The sequence below is a fragment of the Gossypium hirsutum genome, chromosome D10 (genome assembly GCF_007990345.1).
Source record: "Gossypium hirsutum isolate 1008001.06 chromosome D10, Gossypium_hirsutum_v2.1, whole genome shotgun sequence".
NCBI classification, from domain to species: domain Eukaryota; kingdom Viridiplantae; phylum Streptophyta; class Magnoliopsida; order Malvales; family Malvaceae; genus Gossypium; species Gossypium hirsutum.
The window spans coordinates 67,674,078-67,700,230 of NC_053446.1; the positions used below are offsets into that span (position 1 = coordinate 67,674,078).

Here is a 26,153-nt window from a genome sequence, read left to right on the forward strand (position 1 = left end):
TATTGAATTTCTTATTGTCCAACCCACCAAGCATTAATAAAAAATAGACGTATAGAGAGAGAGAGAGAGAGAGAGAGCGCGCAAGGGTTGGTATCCTATTCCATGTTTTAACTCCCCGAGTAAAATTAAGAATTTGATTCTTATATTATTTCTTTCTTTTTAAATAATTATAGTAGTCGTTTTCAAATTATGGTTCAAATTTTAACCTAATCTCGAAATGCTCTAATTGAGTCCTCAAAATATTAATATTATATTATTTATGTTTGTTCTGCCATCCCTAGCCATTAGCTTTAAGATTGAATGTTAGCTTGGATCAAATGTGCAATATATACAAAAAATGTAAATCAAGTTTTAAACATTTGAACTTGCATTTCTTGTTAAGTCAAATCAAAATGGGTGGAAAAGTTAATGTTTTAACTTTGTCGACATAGCATAAATGTGGATTGTCATATAATTTTAATGGTTTTTTTATTTTTAAAATTAGTTTTTATATATTTGTTGAATCTTTAAATTTTTAAAAAAATTAATTAAATACTAACGTGCGATTCACATGGCAATCCACGTGTATACAACGTCATCAAAGTTAAGAAACATCAACTTTCCGATTCATTTCGAGGTGATTTAGCACACACAAAAAAAAACACAAGTTTAAAGGCTAAAAAGACAAAAGAATTAAATGTAAGGCTAAAATGATTTTATTTGATAAAGTTGTAGAGTCAAATAAATCATTATGCCTTAAAAAATAATCCTAAATTTTAACGACACAAATTTTTTTAACACGTCAAATCTAAATTGTTTTCTCTTTTATTAAATTTAATTTGTTAATACAATAGGTATATATGTGTTTAAATTTGATCTATGCATTTTAAATATTCTCACGTTACCGAACTTTAATTTAACACTCGTGTTAGATTGATGGAAGTAACTAATTTAAAATTTAGGCCACATAAGGCTTTACATGAAATTAACCTTTAAATAAATAAAACCTAATATACTATCAAAAATTAAAAGAATGTCATAATTCATTTTTGGAAGAATGATCAATTTAGTCTTCAATGTTTATATTTTTATTGTCTTAGCCCTTATTGTTTTTTGAGTAAGATTTGGTTATTAACATTTCAAAAAGAGTTAAATTACTTTACTTTTACAAAAATGTTGACTAAAACATTACCTTATTTTACGATTCTGGCGTGACAACCCACGTGGCAGTCCATGCGTACTTTGTGTTAACATGATACTATTTGTCTTATATGTTATATCAACAAATAATTTAAATAGGTAAAATTTTTCAATAAATAAAAAAATAGGTAAAAACATCTCTCTAGTCCCTTTAAAATTTTGTTTGGAATAATTACAAATTTAGCTATTATAATTTACAAATTCTATCAACTTGGTCATGATTTAACATTTTTTTCCTGCAATGTTTTTATAAATGTGTAAATGTTGAGACTAAATTTGTTATTATATCAATCAAAATTATATACAGTTGATGAAAGACACTAGCATCATGATTAATCGTCCTTGATTGCTCGCTTTCAAAATTAAAATGGATTAAACTCATTCAATTTTGAGAGGGACTTCTGCGCAAATTCGAAATTGATAAGATTTGGAGAGTTCTTTTTACCTAAAAATTATAAATGAGTCATAAAAAAAATGAAGTACATGCGGATTGCCTTGAGGGCTATCATGTTTAAAAATTTAATGTTTTAGTTAATATTTTTGTTAAAAAAAATCAATTCGACTCATTTTTTAGAAGTTCATAAAAATCCGTCTCTTTTTGAAAGGTCGATGACTAAATTTAATTTTAAAAAAAGAGAGAATAAGAGCTAAATTGATAAAAAAAAATATAAACATTAAAGAGTAAATTTATTATTATACTTTTTTGAAAAAATAAAAATAAATGAAATTGGGCCAAAATGGGCCTAAGTTAGCTTCACCCAATATATATATAATAACATTACTAAGGCCTTTCGAACTGGTTGAAGGCCTTTTGGCTTTAGGGTTTTACGCTTCTATATATAAACCTAAACGCCAACTTTTCCTTCATTTCGCCGCAGACCCCATTGGACAACAACAAACCAAAGGTTAACCATGAGAGCTAAGGTGCAAAAAGAAACCATCACCATTGTTTTATTTTATTTTAACTTTTTAATTTAGATATTGATATGGGTTTATTATTTTTGTTTCATTTCAGTGGAAGAAGAAGCGTATGAGAAGGTTGAAGAGGAAGAGGAGAAAGATGAGGCAAAGATCTAAGTGATACAGTCTTTGTTGTTCTTCATGGATAGTTATTTGATGGGTACTTTTTTTTGAAGGATTTAAAGCTGTTGTTTTCATTTTCATGGCTTAGGGTTTTTGTTCTTGTATTTTTGTTGAACCATTTTCATCTACTTGATAAATGTTATTTGAGTTTTTAAGGATTGAAATGATTTGAATTGGAAAATGAGATTGTTTCTTGCTATCTTTGTGGAATAATTAGCACAAAATATTTTAGGATATTGAAATGTATAGAACTGTTGAACTGGATGGGTTTCACTTAGGGTCGGGTGGTTTTCTGATTCGGGACATTTCGGGTTTTTGGTCGGTTTGGTTTGTATTAGAGTTCTGGGTTTTCTAGTTTAGGGCTTATTTAGGGTTAGACTATTACGGTTTTCTCCGTTGGGTCATTATAGGTTTTGGTCATTTAGGGTTCTTTGTTTTAGGTTTGGGTCGAGTTCAATTTGTGAGTTCTTTGTTGTCAAATAGAGTTGGGTCTTGGGTTAGGAGTGGTTTGGGTCCATTTCGAGTTTGAGTTTGCGTAGATTCAAGTTGTGAATTCCTCGTGACCAGATAGAGTTGGATCGAAATTTTGGTAGGATTGATTAAATTTGATTTGTGTTTAGATTGATAGGGTTGTGTTTCCATGTTCGGATCATTGAAAGGTTTAGAAATTTTTTATCAATGCATATTGTTCAATGCTCAAGTGTATTGCAATCTTTGTGCAATAATTGGCCAAGTATTTTTAGGATGTGAAATGTGTAGAACGATGGAATTGGACTGTTGCACTAAGTGTCGTGTCGTTTTGGTCGGGTCGAACATTTTGGGTTTTGGATTGCTTGATCCATATTGTGTCTTGAGTTTTTTGAGTATAGGATTATTTAGGTTAGGTGATTAGGGTTTTTAGGATGTGTCATTGCAAGATCGTTTCAGATTCTTTGTTGTTTTAGGTTCGGGTTAATTTGGAGATTGATTTGTATTCAACAATGTTAAGCATGAATATTCGAGTTTGAAGTTTGAACATGAAAATTGCTTGAAATTATTGGAGCAATAAACCCAGCGAAGATGATAGCCTATTTATAACCTTGAATGGGTAAAAGTTAGACTTGCTGGGTTAATTGTCTATGCTTGAGCTTCTATTTTAAAAAAAATAGGAGAATTGAAAAATGGGATCGGGTAAAACTTAAGGTGCAATAATTTATTTTACTTGAGCTTGGTTCGGTCTAGCTTTAATATTTTATGTTATAAAAAATAATTATAATAATTATATATAAATATATTTATATTTATATTAAATCATTAAATTCATTATCTAAAGCTTAAATTAATAACTTACTAAACTAAATAACTCAATTTAAAATTTATAAATTATATTTAATATAATAAAATATTTATTATATTTATGTTATGTTTTTTAATTTATATATATTTTTAATATGTTTACATTTTTTTATTTTAGTGATATTAAGTGCATTTAATATATTATATATTTAAAAAAATATTCTTAAATTTAGAAATTAAATATGTGTGGAGAGGGTTAGGTTGGGGTTTACTTTTTTAAAATTCGGTTTAGTTTGGGTAAAAAGACTTAGGGTGAGTTTGGATGGACGATTGGGTGCGGTGCAGTGCGTTTAGTTTACTTGTTGTCTCACGTTACAGTATCGTTACAGTATCTAATCTCACCGCCACTGTTATTTTTACATTAACTGCAGGTAAGCGCACTGCCCATCTAAACTCACCTTTAATCAATTTTTTAGATTAGGCATGAAATTAATATCTTACATAGACTCGGTCTGTGAATACTTCCAGCAAATATGGTGGAGAAATAATTACATAGTTTGATGGGCTTAGTAGTTGATAATGGATAAATATTTTTGATAATTATGGTACAAATAATGCATATCTAAGTTTTTTGAGTGTATCAAAGTCTATGTAAAAATTTAAAATATGAAATGAATTTATCAGTCAATTTTTGATTGCTTCACGTCACGACTAATTTATATAAACTAAGGAAAATACAAAGGCAAAGCATCAATCAATCAAAAAAGCAAAACTGGAGTAATTGAATGTGGATGACTTGAATTGATTTTGGTTTGAGTCAATTTGAATGGGGTAAATTTTAGGGTTTAGTTCTTGGTTTGAGGTCTGGTTTTTTTGATTGGATCATTTTGTACTCATGTCATTCAAGCTTGAATTGTTTTGTTTCTAGGCGGTTTTGGGTTTGGGTTGGATGGTTTCGAGTTGGTGACATTTTTATCTTTAAATAATTTATTTAATTCAGATCAAGTTTTGTTTTCGAAATCAAGTCATAATTGAGCAAGAAACCAATAAGAATTTGCATTGATGGTGTATATATATTGGGTTTTGGATTTTTTTTTCAAGTTTGGGGTTTTAGATTTTCAGATTTTGGGTTTGAATAAAGTTATTATTTATTTGTAAGCCCTCCATTATTTTTTATTTTACTAAATACAAAGCGATCTGTTTTTGCTCACGGACAAAAACACCTACACTGACAATGTATTTAATATTCACCTTGTTTATGACGGAGTAAACTAAGAAGACAAGAACAACCTTTGTCTCTTACTCCTTATCCGATAATTCGATTTCGATTCATCCGATGATAAAGCATTAATCTTGGTCACAACTACATTCAAAGATTGTTTTAGATTGCTTGAAACACCTTCTCTATTATCACTCTCATTGCAAAGGATCAAATTGCTTTTGGTTCTTCCACCAACACTTGAAATTTCAGCTTCCACAATGCTAAGCCTTAGCCCTTTGAGGACTCGGATGAGTTCCGAAAACACTTCCGGCCGATCATCGCAACAAATCGAAACCTTGATGAATGTCTTGTCTTCGGGAACATTGTAATCGACAGATACTTCATCGGTTTCGGACGGTATAGCAAAAGCTTTGCCGATTTCTGTTGCTTTTCGTTTTAGATCCTTGACTTGCTCTATTGCACTTCCTAATAAGGCTGCCTTGTCCATCTGAACAATAAAGGGTCAAATTATGGTTTTGGTCCTACTATACATAAATCTTGTATTTAATCCTTAATACTTTAATTTCACATAGTTTGACCACACTTTACTTTTATAATTTCATTGGTTAATTGGTTAGTCCAATTAATTAAGACTTTCAAATTTTCTAGTCAAATGTTGACATGGATTTTTTTTAATAAAAAAAGTGATAAAAAATATTTAGTCCTTAAATTTAGTAATATCTTTCAATTTGATCCCTATATTTTTTTTGTTCAAGCTAGTCCAAGAACTTTAGAACTTTTCCCATGTTGGTCTCTGAACTTAGATTACATTAAGGTAATATGACGTGGCACTTTGGGGTTTTGCCATAACAATATCTAGAAATTTTAATATATATAATCTAAAAATACCAAAAAAATTTAAAAAACTTTTTTAAAAAAATCAGGTGATAATGTGGCACAATTTTAGAGCACCATGTCATCATACCTTAATGAGATCCAAGTTCAAGGACTACATTGAGAAAAGTTATCAAATTCCAGATCTAGCGTGGACCAAAAAAATTTCAAAAATCAAGCTGGAAAAAATTGTCAAGTTCAAAGATTAAATAAAAAAGCCGTTCCAACACACAAAAAAGAGTCCATGTTAACATGATAAGTAAGGATTCTTTTTAAAAAAAAATTAATCAAGGATTATTTAGTAACTAGCAGTATTATAAAAATAGAGGATAAAATTATGTCAAATTAAATATAGGGACTAAATTAAAAAATTGAGCATAATGAAGGGACCAAACTCAAAATTTAACCACCAATAAAGAATTGATCCGAATATCATTGACAATGTAAAAGAAGGCAACTTTGGAGCAAACTACACACCTTGTTAGACTTGGGAATCAATTTCCTCAAAGCTGTAAGCTGCGAGTTAATCCGATCCCTCCGACGCTTCTCGGCTTCACTATGGCTCTTGGAAGCCACCGTAGCTTTATCAGGTATCTCTGGCGAAGTAAACCCGTGGCAACGAACAGAGCTAGAAGCTGAGAAAAGAGGTTCCATTGGCCATGGAACTATGAAAGGAGGCTCATTGCTTATAGCAGCAGCATTGCAACCATCACATTTTGGAGGTTCAAGCAAGCTAAAAGGGTAACAATTCTCCATTTTCAGCTAATAATATAAGAAACCAACAATACCAAAATGCTCATCTTGGCCTTCTTATGGAGATGAGAAAGACTGTTGGTTGAGCTAATAATGTGTGGTGATTGGTGTGATATTTTTGAACTTTTGATTGGTCAAATGAAAATAATGTGTTGCCCATTATTCGGTTGTCATTTCAATAAGGATATCAATTTGGATTTAACCTTTTTCTTTCTCTTTTTTTAGTTCACATTAAATTAAGAGTAAAGTCTGGGTCGAATAGTTAAATATGTAAATATGTTTTGCTTTTTTTGGGGAGTGGGATAAATTATATCGGTGTTACTCAATTATTAATAAATTTCTTTTAGTTATCTAATTATGGAAAGATACAAAATAACCACCCAAAAATATTTTACTAATAGTTGTGTGACTACTAGTGCTGCTTACCCTGTTTTTTTATCAACAAGCTAGAAATCTAGCTTATGAAACATCGAACTCTTGAAAGAATATTATGTCATCATACCTTAACAGAATCCAAGTTTAGAGATCAAATTTTTTTTAAAAAAATATCAAAAAAATCACCAAATATAAAGACTACAAAATTAGAACCAGAGATCTTACTTAAAAAGTATCCAATGTTTTTCCACTCATCCAACAAAGGTTTGGAGTTTACTTTTTTTTACGTATTGATGCCTGATGGAGTATTACAGCTTTGGCAAAGGCATTCAATACAATGAGTGTCAAAAAAAAAAAATGGACAACAAAGAGAATTGTGCGGAAAATACATGTGGAAAAAAATGAGAGTGATTTTTTTTTAGCCCTCCAATTTTATGAAAAAATCATTTTAACCCCTCATTTAATTTTGTCTTTTTCAGTTTTTAAACTTATATTTTTTTTCAAATCACTCAAAAATGGATGGAAAAATTAATGTTTGTTAAATTTGCTGATGTGGCATACACGGGGATTATCATGTGGATAATATGTCAGCATTTAATTAATTTTTTTAAATATTAAAAAATTAAAAATCTTTTATATTTTTTATACCTTTTAATAATTTTAATGATTTTTTAAATTTCAAAAAATTAATTAAATGCTGACATGTCATCTATATGGCAATCCATGTGTATGCCATGCCAGCAAAGTTAAAAAGACATTAACTTTTTCATCCAATTTGAGGTGATTTGACAAAAAGCGCAAGTTTAAAGACTAAAAAATGTGAAAATTTAAATTATAGACTAAAATGACTCTTTTTATAAAATTGGAGGACTAAATAAGTCATTATACAAAAAAATTATTGTTCTGAGCTGCTTTCAACCATGAATTCATTGACATGTATTCAATTATTTCACTCCACATTAATTTCGGGTTCAAATCATTTTAAGTTTTGTCAAATCAAATCTTTTTAAATTTAAATCATATCAAATTCTATCACTTGCACGAACCATTTTGAGTTTATCGTAAACATATTTGAATTATTATCTTTTTTTTATAATTAAATCAAATTTGAGAATCCCAAATCCTATCATGTTTTACTTTCTTTCTTTTAGTTGATGCTTATCTATGAACTATTTTATCTTTTTCTTTTTTTTTTCAAAAGAATGAAAAAGATGTCATTGAACCCCACATTGAAGTGAAATGCCTCTCTTCAGCTTTCTTAGATTGGCCAATATTTATGTCTATGCATTATTTGTAGTCTATAATGTAGTATTTTTAGCTAATATTGTGAGATAAATTTGTTAGATTTTTGAATTATTAATTCTTATTTCAAACGTAATTGAAGTGTCTCTAGATAAGGTTGGGTCGGAAATTTTATTATAAAATTTTCTTTTTAATGAAAAAAAAACCCTTATTTTTTTGTATTTTCCTAAGTTTTTTTTTTCTCCTCCTACATTATTTATCAAAGTTTTATTATTTTTCAAGGAGGAAAAAAAATATAATTTTGGTGGCTTTGTTTGTCCTCTCTCACTTGATTCTCTATCCAATCATAGAGTGCATATAAGCAAACAAAGTGGGCTTAAATTACCATCACCAATTTAGCCACAATGTAGGGACCTCTTCATTCACCATTCAAATTGTAAACTCATTAGATTGATATGAAATCTCATGACATTTGGGTTTGTGTGGTGCCAATGATTTCTTTTTCTCCTTTCTTGTTTTACCTCAAATTATTTGTGCAAACTAAACATTGAGTCACTCGAATCTAAATGCAATCTAGTTTCATAATTAGATTTGACTTAAATAAAAAAAATATTCAAACTCAAAATGAGTAGAAATTGTTTGAAATTGAAATTTTTAAATAGGAAATCTAAGTACTTAGATCTTAGAATTGACCCAAATCTAAAATGATTCGGTTCATAATGACTTGACTCAAAACTAATTTAGCCTGCCTCATTGACAGGGTTACCTCTTGATATTTGGATGGGGTGGTGCCATTGATTTCTTCTTCTTTTCACTTAAATTCATTCTCATTCAAACTTAGATAGAAATTGTACTTAATTAATCCATGTATAAATTTGACCCAATCCAACTTGATCATAAAATGTCAACAATCGAATTTACCAACTCAAACATGAAAATGAATCAAACCTAGATAACCCAATTAGAAGATGACCGGAGTTGTAATCGAGCATAGTACCAAAATACTAGCAAGGTTGAGCTCGATTCTAATTTAGTGCTTAATATTTGGCTTGAACTCAATCGAACATCAATTTTTGAGCTCGAGCTCAATCAAAACTTATCTATTTATTTTTGTACTTAAGCTCAATTAAGCTAATTCATATCCAAACTTAAGCTCGTTCATACTTAAGCTCTTTATAATAAGAGTAAAAATTATATTTTGATAATATAAAAACATATATTTAAATGAAAAGCTCAATTAAGTTTGGCGGTCATTCAAATAGAGTATTATAGTGCTAAAATTCACTTCAACTGATAGCTCAAGCAATTCAAGCTCAAGTTCGTCTCAATAATTACCGAATCAAATTCAACCTTGATTGAGAAATCCAAATGACTCAAATCAAAAACTAACTCGATGACAAAATGATCCAATCCAAAACCAATCTAGGACACTCAAGCCTTGTTTAATAAACCATTGAAAAAAAACCAAATTAGCTAAAAATCAATATTTTCAGTGATTTAATTTAAGCATTTTGATAATCCAAACTAAAAAAAGAAAAAAAAATTGACAGAATACTTCAATGAAAAAGGGTTGAAAACAACAAGTAAATAAAGAACTACTCAATACTCATCACTTATGGAATTTTCTCAATTATTTTTATTCTCTTAGCATCCTATAAACATTTTATCTTTAAAATTATTATTTATCAAATAATCTAATTACATTTCTTGCTTAATTTTAAGTGGCGGAGTATTTTTTTTAATCTACAAACAATATTGAAAAATAGACCTCTATTTCTAAATTATTTATTTTTTAATAATTTATTATACACCCATAGAATATTTATAAATCATGTCCTTATTTAGAAGTCTAAAAACTCTACTGTTTAGTTGACTGGTCTACTTCTCCCCCCAATGGACGTCGGCAAGGAGCACGATGAAAATATGCGAAGACATAAGTTCATGCTCCAAAATGGACTTAGCCGCAAAGTGTTTCGTCCAGCAATTTAATGCACGGAAGCCGCCCTCTCAGCTGCTAAACAGTGGTAAAAATAATAAACTTAAAAAATTTAAACTTAGATTCATTTGAAATAATAACTTCCGTTTTATTATTTTATAATATGGTAGCATAATGTATATAATGCCATGATATCTATCTGTTAAACATATATTTAAATCATTAATAAAAATATAACTGTTTAGTATATATTAGAAAATTAAATAGGATCAAATCTAAGTATATTTGAATTTGATATTTACAAATATAAATAAATTTCAAATATATATTTTAAATTTAGTTGATTTTAGACAACCATGTATGTTGTTGAAATCATCCAGACTCAATTCAAATTCGATAGAAGTACTAAGGAAACCGTTGTATTAAAAACAGATTACATTTAAAAATAAGTAAATTAATTAAATTAAAGAGCAAATTAATCATTTCTATTAAAAATAATTTTTACTGTTAAAAACTAATAGATATGCCACATGTACTTCATTCTAAGCTTCTAGCATATAGATACATATTTTTAATAGATAATACATATATGGACTAATTTGCATTTTTTTTTAGAATAGAAATAGTACTTTTACTCATATCAAAGCAATTTGCAAGGGAAAAAAATGACATGGAAGTGTATCATTTCATATATATACTCAGATCAATTCGGAAATGGAAAGGAAATAATAAAAATACAAATATTCATGAAACCCTTAGACTACCCTTTCTCTAGTCTCTAGTATATTAGCAGCCAAAAAATGCCTCTTTTGCTACCACCAAAAAGGAGAAAAATAATGAGGGCAAACTACAAAATCATTATCACATCCCTCCAAAAAAAAACACTAAAATAGCACATTATTCCAAATTGATAAGAACTACGGTTTTTTCTCCTAAAAATAACCTTCAATAAAAAACAAACCATGCTCTTAAGGCTTAATAGCTGCCCATTGGTGGCATACCAAAAGGTGGCATCGAAGGCGGCATTCCCATTCCTCCCATGGGTGGTGGTGGTGGAGCAAAACCTCCTCCCATTCCAGGCATTGGTGGTGCAGGTAAGGCTAGAGGTAGCAACTGAGCATACATGTTCTGCAATGAACAAAGGCCATTTATTATAATCCAAGGAAGGGTAAACTGGTAAAGTTGTCGCTTCAATTTTTCTCGGTATAATTTTACCTGTTGTGCAATCACTTCCTTCTCTTCTTGCTCTTTGGCTTTTACTTCCTTTTGAGCCTCGATTTTATCCTTGATAAGTTCATCGACTTTGCCGGTATATTCGCGGATAAACTGGAGAAATACAGGACTCAAATAAGGTTCCAACACAATGTGTCCAAAATAAGAAACAATTGAAACCAAATGGGCATAAAATGAGAAGTGTGAATCAAAGCAATCACCTGCAACAGATATGGGAATGCGAAGTCGATCATATTGTGAATCCAGGCTAGCTCGAGAACAACATCTGCTCGAAGTAAGTCATAACAAACAAAGAGGCATGATGCAAAGCATTCCTTCTTGCCCTGTAAAATGAACATCGACGATGAAATTATATCCAATTCAAACAAGAAGCAACAATACCGTGACGATAGAAGAAGATAAACTTCATTTTCCATGTAATCCGGCACGGTTAACAAGCAGAACAGACCAAACTAACATAATAGGTCTACCGGTTGAACAAGAATGTCTAACACAATACTTAGGGATGAGTTTGGGTACCTGTTCAATAAAGTAAACAAGTAACTCCTCGGCAAGTTCACGTTCACCAGACTGTGACGCTGTTTCCATTGCATCTTTGTAATGGTTGTCTTTCTTTGACAATGCAATGGACTGCTTCCATCTGCCAGCCTTCTTGTAAATGTATGCAGCAACTCGCCTCATCTCCAGCAGCTCATGTTTCTCGATCTGCTCAAGCAATTTGGAAACAAATCAGAAACCGACCTAACAGCAAACAAAAACACAACTAACAATACTTCACCTTTTGTGCAAGACCAATCTGATCAAAGTTATCATGCAAGTCGATAGATTCTCTCAATCTATCGTAATCTTCTTCCTCTACATAAATCTCATTCAACGCCTCATTTACTGCTGACACGTTGTTGCTCTGAACAGCAACCATGTAAGGCTTCACAAGTCGCAGATGACCTGCCTGAAATAACCAACCCAAAATGCATTAAAAAAATGCTTAAGCAAGTCAATAGTCTTATATCAAAATTAGATCATTTTCATCCAAATTCAAACCTTTCTCATGATATCAACAACACGAGTGTGGTCCACACGAAGTGCAAGCACGTTCAACATATCATTTATGAGATCAGGGTGCTCTTGCAAGTAGAAGTGGACAGCCTTGTAATATAGCTCAACACTAGCAACTTTGACTATAATGTCTTTGAACTGCATATGATCCCATGATTCGGGAGAGTGGTTCATCACGGTAGTTGCAGCATTGTCAAACTCGTCGTATTGAATGTATAAATAGGTAAGTTCCTTCCAGTGCTGCTGTTCATCACAAGCTCTTATCAGCTTGGGAATGTTGAGACGAGTAGAGAACAATTTAATGTGCTCCATAAGCTTCTCGGGTCGGTATCTGGCATACAAAACTCCCAGTTCAGTAAAGATCCCCATATGTGCACGTTCCAGTCCTAAACCACTCTCCATAAGAGAGATCAACTCATTGAAGCATCCTCTGTTCTGATAGTATTCGCTAACTTCTTCCAAGTCGTCCACCTAAAAAGTCAACAAACACAACGGTCAAAATCATCGTGGACAGTCATACACACGTATTACATACTTTCTTGTTCCAAAAATTTGTGATTCATATGAAAGTAAACTCACCTGTATGATGATGTTAAGACCACATATCTGTGCCAATCGGAATTCTTCTGCATCAACACAAGCAAAGCAAACCTCCTTCCATGTCTTTGCACTGTTTGCTTTTCGTGCTGCATCAACAGCACCTTGGAATTGTTTAAGTCTTACCAGTGTAACAGCCAATTTGGCCCAGTTAGATATAAACGCAAATATTATTTTTGCAGCTTCGTATAGGGCTTCATCGAACAAGCGGTCACCAACATTTTGAAGATTAGCAACATTTGGTATGAGAATGAATTCTTCAATTTCGCCGAGTCTATCAATCTTTGCATAGGCATAAATAAGTTCACCATCCACCTTGGGCTCTTTGACCTTCTGCCTAACCATCAGAAGATACCTCACCAAATCAGGGTAGACATCAGCATCCTCGGAAGCTCGGATAACATCAAGGAACTGGGTAGCATCATCGGCGCGAATAAAAGATTCAATGGCATCGCTCACCAGCCCCTCCCTCAGTTGTGCCTTTGCAACCTGACTCCAAACAGCATCTTCTTCAACTCGGAATGCGAATTCCACAGCCCGATCAATGCTTCTAATATTGTCCAATAAAACATTGACGGCCTGCACGTTTAAGTTGAACTTTTTGAAGATCGCAAAAGCTTCTTCATACAGTTGGGCTTCAACGGCCACTTCTCCAACAGCAGGTCCGTCAAAATTATCCAACCTAGTGATATAATCCATAACCCTAGATGGATCTGCCTTAATAGCCGTCAAAATAAGAAGATTCTGTAGATTGAAGTTCCCACTGAATGCAGAGTTTTGGAGTACAATCTTCTCAAGAAGCTCAATAAGTTCATGGGGCAGGTCAGCTGTCATAAAAGCTTTAACAGCTGCAGAGACTTGTTCGGGACTCTTGCTCTCTGGCAAAGCAGTCGATACAACCTGATCTATCAGCTGCCTTCTATATTCATTTTCGGGATTTAGAACCTTCTCCCAAAGATCACCATCCATCCTTTCAACAACATACCTGTGATCAAAGGGTGATGGACAATTAAGCCACTTTAAAAACATAGGATGCATTATCAACCTATCAGAAATAAACTAAATAATTACATACCTAGCCTGCAATTTAAACAAGGAGTTCTTATTTGTGACGTTTATAAGTTCATCGTCACATTGTCCTCTTCGGTATGCTACAACAGCCAGGGTGGGATCACGCTTCTCACAGTACTTACCAACAACCCGAGAATCATAGTAAGGGTTGGTAGTGAGGAAGTGCTCTGGATTGTTATTGCTGTCAATGATTATTTTACCCAGAGCATTGTGGACATGCACATCTTGGCTTCCCTCACTCACAAGATGCTCCAAGAACTGTGTTAGTAAACGAAGTCGATTTCTGGAAATCACATGCCGAAAAATTAGAATCACAGAGTAATACAGGTGGCAACAAGGACAAGAAATGCAGAAAAAAATTCACCTCTTCTCACATTCCTCCACAAGAGGCTCAACAGGAAGCAAAGAACGGACAGAGAGAATGAGACCCTTTATAAAGTCTTCAGGACATTCATCATCTAGCAACTGGCCCACTACCAAAGGAGCATTCCCTGGGTTCACCTATCAAAAGAAGCAAACAAGTTCTCAATTACTTGAGCTCAAATTGAAGTCATATAGTATGCCAGTAAATAGATAAATAGGTAGAAATATCACAAACCTTCTGAACATAACCTTCAATGTAACGGAGCATATTATTTGTGTAGAGGTAGTGAGTGAGATCCGGAACAAACCCAAATCGATCACAAACATTAATCAATGGCCTAGCATCCGGAAGTTTGGCCTCCATCAAGAAGTTCTTTGTCTTTTCGGCATCATAAAAGTTCGATTCCCTGGTCACGCGCTCAACCTCCTTTATTTGTCCAGTTTTAGCAGCTGCCTCAATGTACTTAAAGTGTATATCAGGGTCCTCACTGTCCCATAATCGGAAATAAACATCTTAGTAAGCTTAGAAATGACTATGCTCTAAGCAATCAAGCGAAGGAAACCAAATTTGCTAAATAACTTACCTTGAGCTCAAATATGAGCCCAGGAAAAAGTACAATCCTTCATACGACTTAAACTGCTCAAAAATTTTTATGCAAGAATCAACACCCAACTGTTCACAATACTCTTTCGCAACCTGCACAGACACAGAACTTAGCCTTTGGCAATCTCTAAAAGAATTAGAGTACAATCAGACAACATCCCTTACCTGCACAATTATTTGAAGGTTGCCTCTAAGATTAACCAGTAGGAGGTCCTTCATGCACTCCAAAGCCCATTCACGTGAAAGAGTACCAAAAAACTCAACAAGTGACTGTAAACAGAAGTCTGGTTAAAAACATGTCACAAGCTTCTATAGTCTCTAAGTTTATCAAGAGATAAAGATAGTGGACATCATTGTACCTGTGGCTCAATAGCATGTGTATTCACAATGACACGTTTAATATCTGGCAACTCAGAGTAATGCTGCAGAAAAGGCATTACATTTAATCAATGACATCAATATACTGTTAAAGCAGTGTAGAAAATCAGACATAATGCAACAAGTACTAGTTTTAACAAGATACCTGCAGAGCTCGAACATACAGACCAGCTTTCTCACAAAGCTGAGCAATTCGGGGACGATCATAGTGACTGAACATTCCATTTGCTAAAATGGCATCAGCAACATTTGGAAAAGTTACTAGATTGATTTCCAAGACCTGTAGAGAAAAGATTGTTATTAAACTAAGTACATTATTTCAAGAAAGAAGGAAAATATAAAACAAAATTAGACTAGCTTAACAAGCAGCATTCAAAGAAATAACCTTTGTTTGGAGAAAAGCATGCTCTGGTAGATTTGGTTTCAAAACATCCAATAGAAATGCAGTAGCTTCCCTTATCAAGTTCCTCTGAAAATAAAGAAAGAAATCCAAAGAAAACAAATATCATGTGTTACTCAGGAAAAGATTTTAATTTTCACAAACAATTCTATAAGCAACAGACCTGAAGGAAAAGATCAGTAATGGTGTTGTAATCAACTGGACAGCCTCCCTCCATTTGAGACATCATCAATGCAAAATTAACAGCTCCCTGCAAGTAAAACAAGTGATAACTCATCCACCGCCAAAAAGATTTTTAGTAAATGAAAATTACACACATTCAATCCAGTCAAAAGGTCCATAATACTAACATCTTTCGGTAGGCAAACAATAAAAATGTTTTTCTACTCAGAAAACAGAACAATCATAAAAGTTGACTTAATAGACTTTGATAAGGAGATTTAGCACATATCAATTGCTCATATGATTTGACATGCTTCAACACCTCAAACAATAAAAAGTAGAGAAAACAGAAACGAACCTGTGGATCTGTACGGAGAATTGTTTGCAAAAGGAACAAGTAGTCAGGAGTGTACCCAACCTGAGGAAAACAATTCAGTCATGAATATTTGACGCATACAATAACTGAAATATAAAGAACAAGCAGGAGAAATACTTGACCCCACCCCACCCACAAAAAAAATTATGCTGTGAAAAAGGAGATCAGATATCATCACTCCAGAAAATGCCAAAAAATATTGTGGTAATCACCTGCTTTGAGTAAATCAAGATCTTGTCAAACTCCCTACGTTCAGCAAAAGCAGCAACAACTTTTGGAGTTGCCCTTGCTTTAATATATATTTTCAGTGCAAGATCATTATCCACAGTCTACAACAAAAACAAAGCTGTAATTAGAATAAGGCAAAAAAAGTGTCAAATCATTTCCAATTTTCTTGAAGTTTAAATTCAGATAAAACTGAATAAATTACTGATAGACTACTATTCCAGTGGGTAAAAAATCAAACCTTCACAAGGTCACCCAATTCTTCACTGCATTCCAATTTATCTTCAGCCAACCAATTCTCCAGAAGGTTCTTCTTGTTTTGGTTTACCACAAGCCGAGATAGTTCCAATGACTCAAATGCATTGAGCTTCCCCCATGTTAGAAGGATACTAAAGTACTGCAACAGTGGTGCAGTCTGCCCAGCTTGCACAGGAACACTCTGCAGAAATCAAGTAATGGATTCTGCTTTAGATAAAATCAACAGAACAGTACACAATAACAAGTATCTAAATGATAAAGAAAGCAAAACGAAACCTGAAACTTGGCAACCGTATCAGGAGTGCGAAGGATCCCTTGTGGAGACTCTGCAGCAAGCTCAGCAGCTTCTTTATACTTAGTTTGAGCAAACAACTCTTGAAAACGTTGGACAACCTGAGAAATCCAAGATCACAGAGTCAACATTACTGTTAACAAAGGTGCAGCATCACTAACTCTAATCATGCAATAAGAAGACAATCAGAAAATAGGCCACTAAAGTAAATCAAGATACAAAAGCCAGCATGTTTTCAATCTCAGCATATCAGTGAGATTGAAGAAACCCCACATCCATGAAGGAAGTTACCACAAAAGTATCCCCCCCACAAGTTAAAAAAATATTATTCCCTTGGATATTATTATCTAGCAACTAAAAATTGATAATGCAAACATTCACAAACAACAGACCAGAAAATATACAAAACAATTCACTTACCAAGTTCTCTGCACCAGGGAGGTTTCCTCTTTTAGCAAGATTGACAGCAAGCTCCAAGTTGTTCAACTGAAACAGCAAACAACCCAAAAGAATCATCAAGCTAGTATGTCTAGTTTACCAGAAAACAGAAAAGAAAAGGTACAAAAACATACTTGACCACTAACAAATGGCACTATTGTTGCTTCATTTACAGTAGCCAGCAACACCTGACCTCGCCTGTTGATGGCATAAAACCCTCCAACTGCTGAAGCTTCGGAGGTTAAAAATATTGGATCTGGACTGATTCTATTTCTGTAAACAGCAGTCGCTGTCTCCAGATCATAAACAAACAGCAGCCCAAGTTTGGTGATAACATAAATCAAAGCATATTTGTGGGATATCTGCCAATTAACAGAAAATTGTTTCATTAGTGGCACAAAAATAAACAATTTGCAAATAATGTAAACCAAATCTGAATCTAAAGATACCTGCATGGCAACAGGAAAATCATCTTGAAAATCTGGCGGGAAGAATAGATCTGCCTGTTTCTTAGAAAACGATGACTTACCTGCAAATATATATTCTGTTAGAAAATAGGATATATAATTGAGTGAAGGACACACAACAAAATATTATAGTTATTCAAGAATGGTTCATTCATGATTAAACACAAAACCCTTAAAAGTAAGTTGGAGTAGTCTTGGTTGTGATTAGAGCTTGAAATAAATACAAATTTAAGGTTTCTGAGCTAAAACCTAACATATACTGCAAAGTAGTGTCCCAACCAACTTAACTTGCCAGAACTCAAAGTACTTTCTGATTGTTCTTTGAATTTTTTTATCATGTGAAAAGTTTATGGAAAACCTTTTTATTTCTTTTGCATTCATTTAAAAAATACCTTCAGTAACCCCTCATATATAATGAGGAAATAGGAAACTGACCTGGCTGGGCACCCAGCTCAATTACATGCAACTTTGATGTAATCTGGCCAGCATTAAAACTCTTGGTGGCAAACGAAATAAGAATAGATGGATTCTCATTTCCTGGGACCTGCTCAGCAGAACCAAGCATATATGATAAGCTACTTGTTAGATCAGCATCTATAACATGTAGTGAATAAAGTATAAGAAATACCCTTACCTTAAATTGTGCAAATGAAGCAGCATGTGCTTCAAGAGCTTGGCTACGCTGCTGATCCACAGAGAAAAGTTGCATGTTCCCCTTGACCAATTGTGGCCTCTAAATGAAACAAGACACGTAGGGTAAAATCAGAATTTTATAGTGGCAGCAGAGGTGGTTTTCAAAAGAAAGAATTTGTTCATAGTAACGACTATGCAAGGAACAACATTTCCAACAATAGAGAGACAGAATGGGGAAAAGAGAGAACTAAAAAGGGGTGCAAGGGATGCAAGCCCAAATGACACCACAAGAGACAAGATAAATCAATAAATTAATTCACAGAGTTCACTTCAGCGGTTTCAACCATAGGAAACATAGCAACCAAAGCAGCATGAAGAACATTTTAGGCTCATTTAGCTTAGCAAAATATTTTGAATATGTTACTTCAAATGTCACAGTTTTCAAATTCCAAAACGTTAATACAAATGAAGCAACAACCTCCTCTTCAATGCAAAAATAATCACCTTTAGAAAGCACTAATAGGGCAAACATACCTCAGGTGCACCAGGGGCAATTCCAATCAAAACCAACCACTTCTCTGAAGGGTCCCATTTATAGTTTATTATCTGATTGTTTGCTAAATTAGCTGTTCTCTCAAACATCTTAACCGGCTCAGATTCACCTGCCAGGGGTAAGATGCAAGGAGGAACATAAAATCAAAGAAATTTTATACAATAGATAAGCGAACATTCAAAAAAGATGAATTCTCAGAACTGAAGAAAGTACAGCTGTCTATGATACTAGAAAAGACACCAGAATAACATCTAACCTTCAATCGACCAATGATACACAGAGGTCTGTGTGACCAAGCCAAGCAGTTTTGGGCTAATCCATTTCCAAAATACAACCTGAACATGAACCAAGGCCAGTTTGCTAAGCTCAGCAATCAAGTACACTATTAACAATCACTGAAAAACAATGAATATACTATGGACAGAAAATGGAAGCATTGCAAGAAATAATAATAATAAAACAGCAGATAAGTTTCACCTGTTCAGGCATCTGATGTGATTTGATTTTTGCTTTCAGCTCTATGTTAAATATTTGCAAGTGATCTTGAGTCGTTCCTGGTAGTTGAGCTATAAAAGCAATGCCAAAGCAAATGAGCATAAAGCATAGGTAAATAACAATATCAAAGGATACAAATATAATAATAGCAATAAAAGATATTGAATTTTTCTCCGTTAAAAATACTATCTTTACAAGCATGCCAAGCACCTCATGACTGGCAATTCAAGCGGAGTTTCCGTATCTCATTGGACAGAATCAAAGCAAATTCTGCAGTAGGAAGAAACTTAAATGCACTAAGCACCACCAAGTGATAAGTTGCTAACGAGCTTATCCAGGAAAATTAAACAAAAATGTAGTGCAATGGAAGAAACCCGAGCAACTTATCCATAAAACAGTAGAGTAGAAAAGTTTTAACAACTAAGAAACACTATAGTTCACAAACCCTATGAATCTGTAAGCAGGATCCTTACAGTTAACTGGCAGGACATTCATTTGTTCATATCAGAAAGCAAAAAGAAAGTAGCAAACCAACAACCACAAGTATTAAGTGAAATTTCAAACAAGTTTCCATTAAAAAAACTCTCTTACATAACTAGATTCTCAATCAGCCAAAGACCAAACGAACAACATAAGGAAAAAGTCCAACAAGACCAAAGAGAATGCACATATCAGATTTGCATCCTTCGAATCCATAACACAATCTATTAAAAGAAAACATTCACGTGATCCAATAATAGTAACTAACTGCTGATAGTAACAAAAATCAACCTTTCAAGGCGAGGATTCTAGAATTTGGATTCATAAGAGCAGAGTCCGCCGTAATAGGCCGTCTCAGCGGCTGCATCGGCATGTTCATGTCTATGATGACAACACTGTTTTGTGGTGCCGTTTCCCTCACACAAATATACTTCTCAGATTCCATAGTTACATTCGTGAACGTGATGAATTGAGGACTAATGCCAATGCTTGGCAACTGCAAAAAAAAAATGACATCTTTTCAGATCACTCGAAATTCTCACTATCTTTCAAATACATAAAACACAAAGTTCCGCGCAGATCTAAGCAGATTCTACAAATATTCAACCTAACGAGATTCAAGGAAGTATTCGATCAAGCTTAATGAATAAAAACCTAATATTCGCTATATAATTCAGATTAATTTGCTGAAAAAAGAATCCATCGAATCGAAACGAAGAGTGAGTGAAACGAGAAGACTTACAGTTAAGACCTCTTTCATGGCGATTGGAGCGTTAGCGGCCGCCATGGTGGCTCGGATCGAGAGATGAAGGTTGACGAATCAAGAGCAGATCTTACGGCTGAGATTGAATCTTTTTTGAAAACTTGCCACTGAGAAAGAAAAAGAGGAAAAAGAAAATATAAAGAAACTATACTAAGAGATCTGAACCAGAGATTTCAAAATAGAACAGTTGAAAAATCTTGGAGATTGAATTTTGTTGAAGAAATGAGGAAAAAGAGAGAGATCAAATATAAGAGACTCGATAAAAATATATTATATACTAATCTTATTTTCTTAGTTAAAATAAATTATTAATAAAATTATATTACACCACCAATATTTAGGGAAAATATATTTTTATCTTAAATTTGGTAATTAGATCTATTTTAGCACATACACTTTTTTTTTTATTTTGAAACTTGAATTTGACAACTAAATCTATTTTGATACATAAAATTAGATCACGTCAAAGATTCGATGATGTGACATGTTTTTGGAACATGACTAGATTGGTCGCCCTGACTAATTGGATTGAGAACCGATCGTTATGTTGACCCAAACAAACGGAGTTAAACCGATTGAGTTGAAAATTACTCGAAACTGATAAAAATCGAAAAGTATGACAAAAATCGATAGCTGAACAACTGGAGTCTTGACTTAAATGAAGCAGTATTTAAAATTATTGTCAAAGGCCTGTTTAGCACGGATTTAAATTGTGTTACCAAATTTATTACCTCTAATATTGTATCGAAAAAGTTTTTATTAAAGTAAAATTCTTTCATTAATAAACTTTTATTAAATTAAATAATTACTAATTTATTTTTTCTATTTTTATAAAAAGTAATAAAGTTAAGATTTTTATAATATTTAAATTATTTAATGTTTTATAAAAATAAAGTTATTTATTTATTCATTACTTTTAATTAAATATGTAAAAAAAATGAAAATCACCATGAAGTGAAAAGGACGTGGAAATAAATAATTGCTATAGGAGGATTCGGGTAAAATGACCCGACCCGAATTTTGCCACTTTTCCTACAGAAATTTTAAATCACTTAAAACTCAAATCATAATATTTGAATCCACGTATTTCTTATTGTTACCATAACAGTGATGTCAACTTAAGGTATTCATAGATTAATTCGTACTTATACATGATACTAATTTTCTTATCGTGATATATGGATTAATTAAAATATTTTAAATCAAAACGATTTGCATAAAATTTTATAAAAGTATACAAAAACATAAATTGTTTTTTCATGTTTAAATATGTAATATTAAAAGAATTTAAAAGTAATATATAAATTCATATGGTCATAGAAAAATTCAAAAATATTATTGTAATATTGTTCAATAAATTATATTTTTATTCTCTTATTAAACATTTTACTTTACAACATCATTAGCTATTTCCAAAAGTACTTATAGATAACAGTAATAAATATTATCAAAATCTTTAAAATCGTTTTGTCACGGTACTTTTTAATCTCAATAGTAAACCGACCCTTAAAGTACAACACTGGTATACTTGATCATTCTAATCCAATTTTGAAAAGTTTATTTAACTAATTCAAATCCGATATAATCATAAAAGGTTGCTTATAAAGAGGGTCAAACTCAATGGATATTTATATGTAAAAAGATGGTATAAAGATTGAACTTAAATCATTTTCTTTGAATTGTGATTATGGATTACTTTAATTGTGTTATCAATTGGGTTGCTCATTGTAGTGCTCACTAAAATTTTTTAACTTAAAGCTTAAAATAAAATTAAATCCAAAACTACTTAAATAATTTAAATTTCAAACACAAATCATTAAAATTTAAAAATTCGAAACTTGAGATCAATATCAAAGTTTTAAAACCCAAATCCAATACAAATTTACTTGACCAAAAGTCAATATCACCCAAAGTTCTAATAGCAAAGACCTTCGGCTTTTGAAACCCACCCAAAAGATAAGAGTTATTTTGAAGAGAGCTCGCCATTATTTGAGCTATGAGATTGGTATACAACAAATATTAATTAGCTAATTTGACCATTAATTTCCCCATTATTCAGGCAAGATTGACAGATACGCATACCGAACATTAACTTATTATCTTTCAAATTATTATGATAACAAACCAATTGACCTAAAACTCGATTAATCTTAATAACAAATATTTAATAGACAAAGAAAAGGCAACATGAATCACATAAAACTCATCATATTATTAATTTACTAAATTAAAAGAAAAAGAGTATTGAATAACAAATCATTATTCGTTCATTCTTGAAGAACAAAAAGCCAGCTGCCCATATGTGACCCCATACATTCCATTTGACTACGGAACAATTTAAAGCTAAAATGATGGCCACCCAAAAAAAGAGCTAACAAAAAGTCAACTTGTACGGTTGACCATGAATAGCTGTTACAAGTGCTCCACTACCTTTATTTACACTTTTAGCCCTTCAACTAATTCTTAATTTTGAGATTTGATCCTCCACTTTAATTTTCGTATTGTAATATTATTAGTAGGTCCAAAGAAAAAAAGAAGAATAATGATATTACTACTACTAACATTACGATTTACAAAAGTAGACGATCAAATAATGTTAAAACTAAAAGAGGGTTAAATATCAATTTTCACAAATAAAGGGACTGAAACCAAAATTAGACCATGCCAGGGGAGTGTCTAATGATCTGCATCTGCAAGAAATACACGGCAATGTTGACGTCAAAACTAGTTAAGCCCACCAACATTGCTGCCAACGGTTCCTGTTTTATGTAAGGATAATGGATGAAGCAATTTTCGAAAGTGTCAATATTCTAAAAGATCTACCAGCACGATAACAGTGGAATTTCGATTCCGTTGCTATTGAATTTAGACGAGTCAGAAGAGAAAATGTTGTAGCTGAACTACCATCACGCTGATGTCGTCAAATGAACCTCTCCATGATGATAATTCGGCAAGCTTCTTGCAAGCGGAAAATGGTTTAGGCTTATCGAGACCTACGCAAAAAGGCCGAACTAAATCGACTGCTTCTTGATTAGTAACCTGAAGAGGCAAACCAAAAAACAAAGTTCAATCCAACATTACAATGAAAAAAATAGAAAGAAATGGTTATCTGTAAAAGATCTGGAAACAAGAATCACTAATTGACCTAAATTAGTGAGATTTTCCTTAATTTTTTTCCCTTAAAATCAGAAATATAATTTCCTATTTAATTCATGGTTTTAGGGGATTCGGGAATCCCCTACTATCCTAATAACAACACATGGTAACTTGAAAATAGACCATCAATGGGGTTCAAAAGAAGGTTATATGAATAATTTCAATTTAATATATTAGATTATTCCAAAACATGGGATTTGGGCATATCCTCTACTATCCATAATAACAACACATATAGCTCAAAAATGGATCATTAATGGGGTTCAAAAGAAGGTTATATAAACAATCTCGGTCAAATATTCCAAAAATATGGGATTTGGGAATCCTCTACTATCCATAATAACAACACATAATAGCTCAAAAATGGATCATCAGTGGGGGTCAAAAGAAAATCATAAGAACAATTTAGGTTTAGATTATAATTACCTTGTTCCAAAGACCGTCTGATGCCAGGATCAAAAACTCACACTCAGGCTTAATTTTTAACATTTTTGTCTCTGGTTCAGCAATCACCCATTGTTTAAGATGTTTATCACCAATGGCTCTTGATACAGCAAGGGAACCTTGAATTCTCCAAACACCATGGCAACAATCAACGTAACCACCCTGTGAATTAAACATCAAAAAACAAAATTTAATCACAAATGTAATAAAAAATTGAATTTGAGCTAAAGATGAACAAAGAGGAATGATTAGATTTACCAAAGCTTCAATTCTGTCTCGCTCATCTTCCCTTGAAGGGTGGTGATCATTTGTCAAAGCCTCCGCTACACCGTTTCGGCTCAAAACAGCACGACAATCGCCAGCATTTGATACGAAAAGATCGCCTTTATGAATCATTGCCGTGACGCAGCAAGTACCACCACCCACATCTTCCTTTAGAAAATCCATATCCGTGATTAGATATGCATCTCTAATTGCATCATCAATGGCATCTTCACCTGTTTTTGATACTTCCTCCTTTACTTTCTTATCTAAATTCTTTGCCACGAATTCAGCTGCCTTTGAATCTCCATGCCCATCGTAAACGCCAAAGAAAGCCTGTTAAAAATGAAGAAATTCCATTTTGGCCCCTTTCAAAATATTGATAATTCAATTTAGGCCCTTCTAATACAACATAAATTTGTGGTTTCAACCCCGTAAACTTTTATAATTTTTTTTCGATCCTAACAAAGTTTGCATGTTATGACCTTGAATTTTCTATGCATTTAAGAAATATATAAAATGATCCGGGAAAATGACTTTATTTCGATCCTAACACAAAATTCTTAACAATTTTTACATGTTACGACCTTGAATTTTCGATACACTTAAGAAACATATAAAATATACGGTAAATTTTGATTCAAAGAACAAAATTAGAAGAAAAAAAAGGTTACCTGTTTAGGATCACCGTTAAGATCAACGGCGGCTGAATAGCGGTCTTCCATTTTCCCTCTTCTCCCTCTCTTACAATAAACAGAATATCCTTCCTCTTCCACTTGCACCTCTTCCTCACCTCTAGGCGTCTCCGCTGCAAATCCAAGCTGAACCGCCATCGAAGTCGGTATCTCAATCCTCCCCGGCCTTTTCCTCTTCACCGGCGCCACATCTGTTCCGAACAAGAGCTGTTTCTTCGGTACACAAATCGACAACGGAGAAGAAGGAGATTGCGGTGTCGAAGAAATAGGGAGAGACGATTTAGGAGATGATAACGAAAGAGACAACGGAGACGACGGTGGTTGTTGTTGAGAACCGTTGGTCCGAGGAGAAGACGAGAAAGAAGAACCGTCCGATTTGCAGAATATTGAAGGAACCTTTTTTGGTGAGAAAATGGGAGAATTAGGAATTATTAGAGACAATGACATTTCTTCTCCTTCCTTTTTCTTTTCTTTTCCCTTCTGTTTGGCTAGAGAGAAAATATTCCAAATAAACTAAACAGAATTTTGAATCTTTCCTTTTTTTATTTTTTATTTTTTTTGAGTGTTTTAAGAAGAGAATGTTTTTCATCTTTTTTACTCTCTATATATATGTTAGAAGAAGGATGATACGGCATTGTTGCCGGAGTTTAGGGTTTGACTAAATTTGAATATTGGGTTTGGGAGATAATTCAAACACCATTCTCTTCGTGGTGCGTGACATTCACGATCCGATTTCTTAGGGAACAAGGCAGTGGAGAAATTACTTTCTTTTGCACTTACCTATTACCAATTTAAACTAAAATTCAGTAAATTTT

At 32.9% G+C, this 26,153-nt stretch overlaps 3 protein-coding genes and 1 long non-coding RNA gene across 4 annotated transcripts; 1 reads left to right on the forward strand and 3 right to left on the reverse strand.

Annotated features, from left to right (window-relative positions):
* Nucleotides 1-1,977: 1,977 nt before the first annotated feature.
* On the forward strand, nucleotides 1,978-2,461 carry LOC107931744 (uncharacterized). Its single transcript, XR_001693296.2, has 2 exons — nucleotides 1,978-2,103; nucleotides 2,195-2,461. It is a non-coding gene; the product is annotated as an uncharacterized lncRNA (long non-coding RNA).
* A 2,199-nt stretch (nucleotides 2,462-4,660) lies between these two features.
* LOC107931741 (transcription factor bHLH51) lies at nucleotides 4,661-6,549 on the reverse strand. The gene is made up of 2 exons (XM_016863674.2): nucleotides 6,110-6,549; nucleotides 4,661-5,246 (listed from the first exon to the last, which is right to left on the reverse strand). The coding sequence occupies exons 1-2, from the start codon at nucleotides 6,386-6,388 to the stop codon at nucleotides 4,809-4,811; spliced, it is 717 nt and encodes a 238-aa protein (XP_016719163.1). The 5' UTR covers nucleotides 6,389-6,549; the 3' UTR covers nucleotides 4,661-4,808.
* Nucleotides 6,550-10,604: 4,055 nt separating this feature from the next.
* On the reverse strand, nucleotides 10,605-21,075 carry LOC107931822 (clathrin heavy chain 1). Its single transcript, XM_016863777.2, has 30 exons — nucleotides 20,762-21,075; nucleotides 20,311-20,515; nucleotides 19,522-19,610; nucleotides 19,301-19,379; nucleotides 19,026-19,153; nucleotides 18,493-18,591; nucleotides 18,294-18,402; nucleotides 17,841-17,920; nucleotides 17,526-17,753; nucleotides 17,374-17,439; nucleotides 16,938-17,054; nucleotides 16,645-16,842; nucleotides 16,391-16,507; nucleotides 16,161-16,220; nucleotides 15,804-15,890; nucleotides 15,626-15,709; nucleotides 15,386-15,520; nucleotides 15,222-15,284; nucleotides 15,028-15,132; nucleotides 14,843-14,955; nucleotides 14,494-14,746; nucleotides 14,260-14,396; nucleotides 13,900-14,178; nucleotides 12,807-13,809; nucleotides 12,213-12,698; nucleotides 11,950-12,120; nucleotides 11,691-11,876; nucleotides 11,372-11,494; nucleotides 11,154-11,264; nucleotides 10,605-11,066 (listed from the first exon to the last, which is right to left on the reverse strand). The coding sequence occupies exons 1-30, from the start codon at nucleotides 20,804-20,806 to the stop codon at nucleotides 10,914-10,916; spliced, it is 5,109 nt and encodes a 1,702-aa protein (XP_016719266.2). The 5' UTR covers nucleotides 20,807-21,075; the 3' UTR covers nucleotides 10,605-10,913.
* A 1,899-nt stretch (nucleotides 21,076-22,974) lies between these two features.
* On the reverse strand, nucleotides 22,975-25,918 carry LOC107931761 (probable protein phosphatase 2C 25). Its single transcript, XM_016863692.2, has 4 exons — nucleotides 25,318-25,918; nucleotides 24,641-24,979; nucleotides 24,365-24,544; nucleotides 22,975-23,821 (listed from the first exon to the last, which is right to left on the reverse strand). Exons 1-4 carry the CDS (start codon nucleotides 25,783-25,785, stop codon nucleotides 23,657-23,659), a joined length of 1,152 nt encoding a protein of 383 aa, XP_016719181.2. The 5' UTR covers nucleotides 25,786-25,918; the 3' UTR covers nucleotides 22,975-23,656.
* Between the last annotated feature and the right edge of the window lie 235 nt (nucleotides 25,919-26,153).

Coding starts and splice junctions, on each gene's coding strand:
- LOC107931741 (XM_016863674.2), bottom strand. CDS start 6,388: ATGGAGAATTGTTACCCTTTTAGCTTGCTTGAACCTCCAAAATGTGAT. Junction 5,247..6,109: donor TGATTCCCAAGTCTAACAAG/GTGTGTAGTTTG, acceptor TTTATTGTTCAG/ATGGACAAGGCAGCCTTATT.
- LOC107931761 (XM_016863692.2), bottom strand. CDS start 25,785: ATGTCATTGTCTCTAATAATTCCTAATTCTCCCATTTTCTCACCAAAA. Junction 24,980..25,317: donor TTAACGGTGATCCTAAACAG/GTAACCTTTTTT, acceptor CATTTTTAACAG/GCTTTCTTTGGCGTTTACGA. Junction 24,545..24,640: donor GAGACAGAATTGAAGCTTTG/GTAAATCTAATC, acceptor TTTAATTCACAG/GGTGGTTACGTTGATTGTTG.
- LOC107931822 (XM_016863777.2), bottom strand. CDS start 20,806: ATGGCGGCCGCTAACGCTCCAATCGCCATGAAAGAGGTCTTAACT. Junction 14,397..14,493: donor TTGAAGGTTATGTTCAGAAG/GTTTGTGATATT, acceptor TTCTTTTGATAG/GTGAACCCAGGGAATGCTCC. Junction 14,179..14,259: donor GTGGAGGAATGTGAGAAGAG/GTGAATTTTTTT, acceptor TGTGATTTCCAG/AAATCGACTTCGTTTACTAA.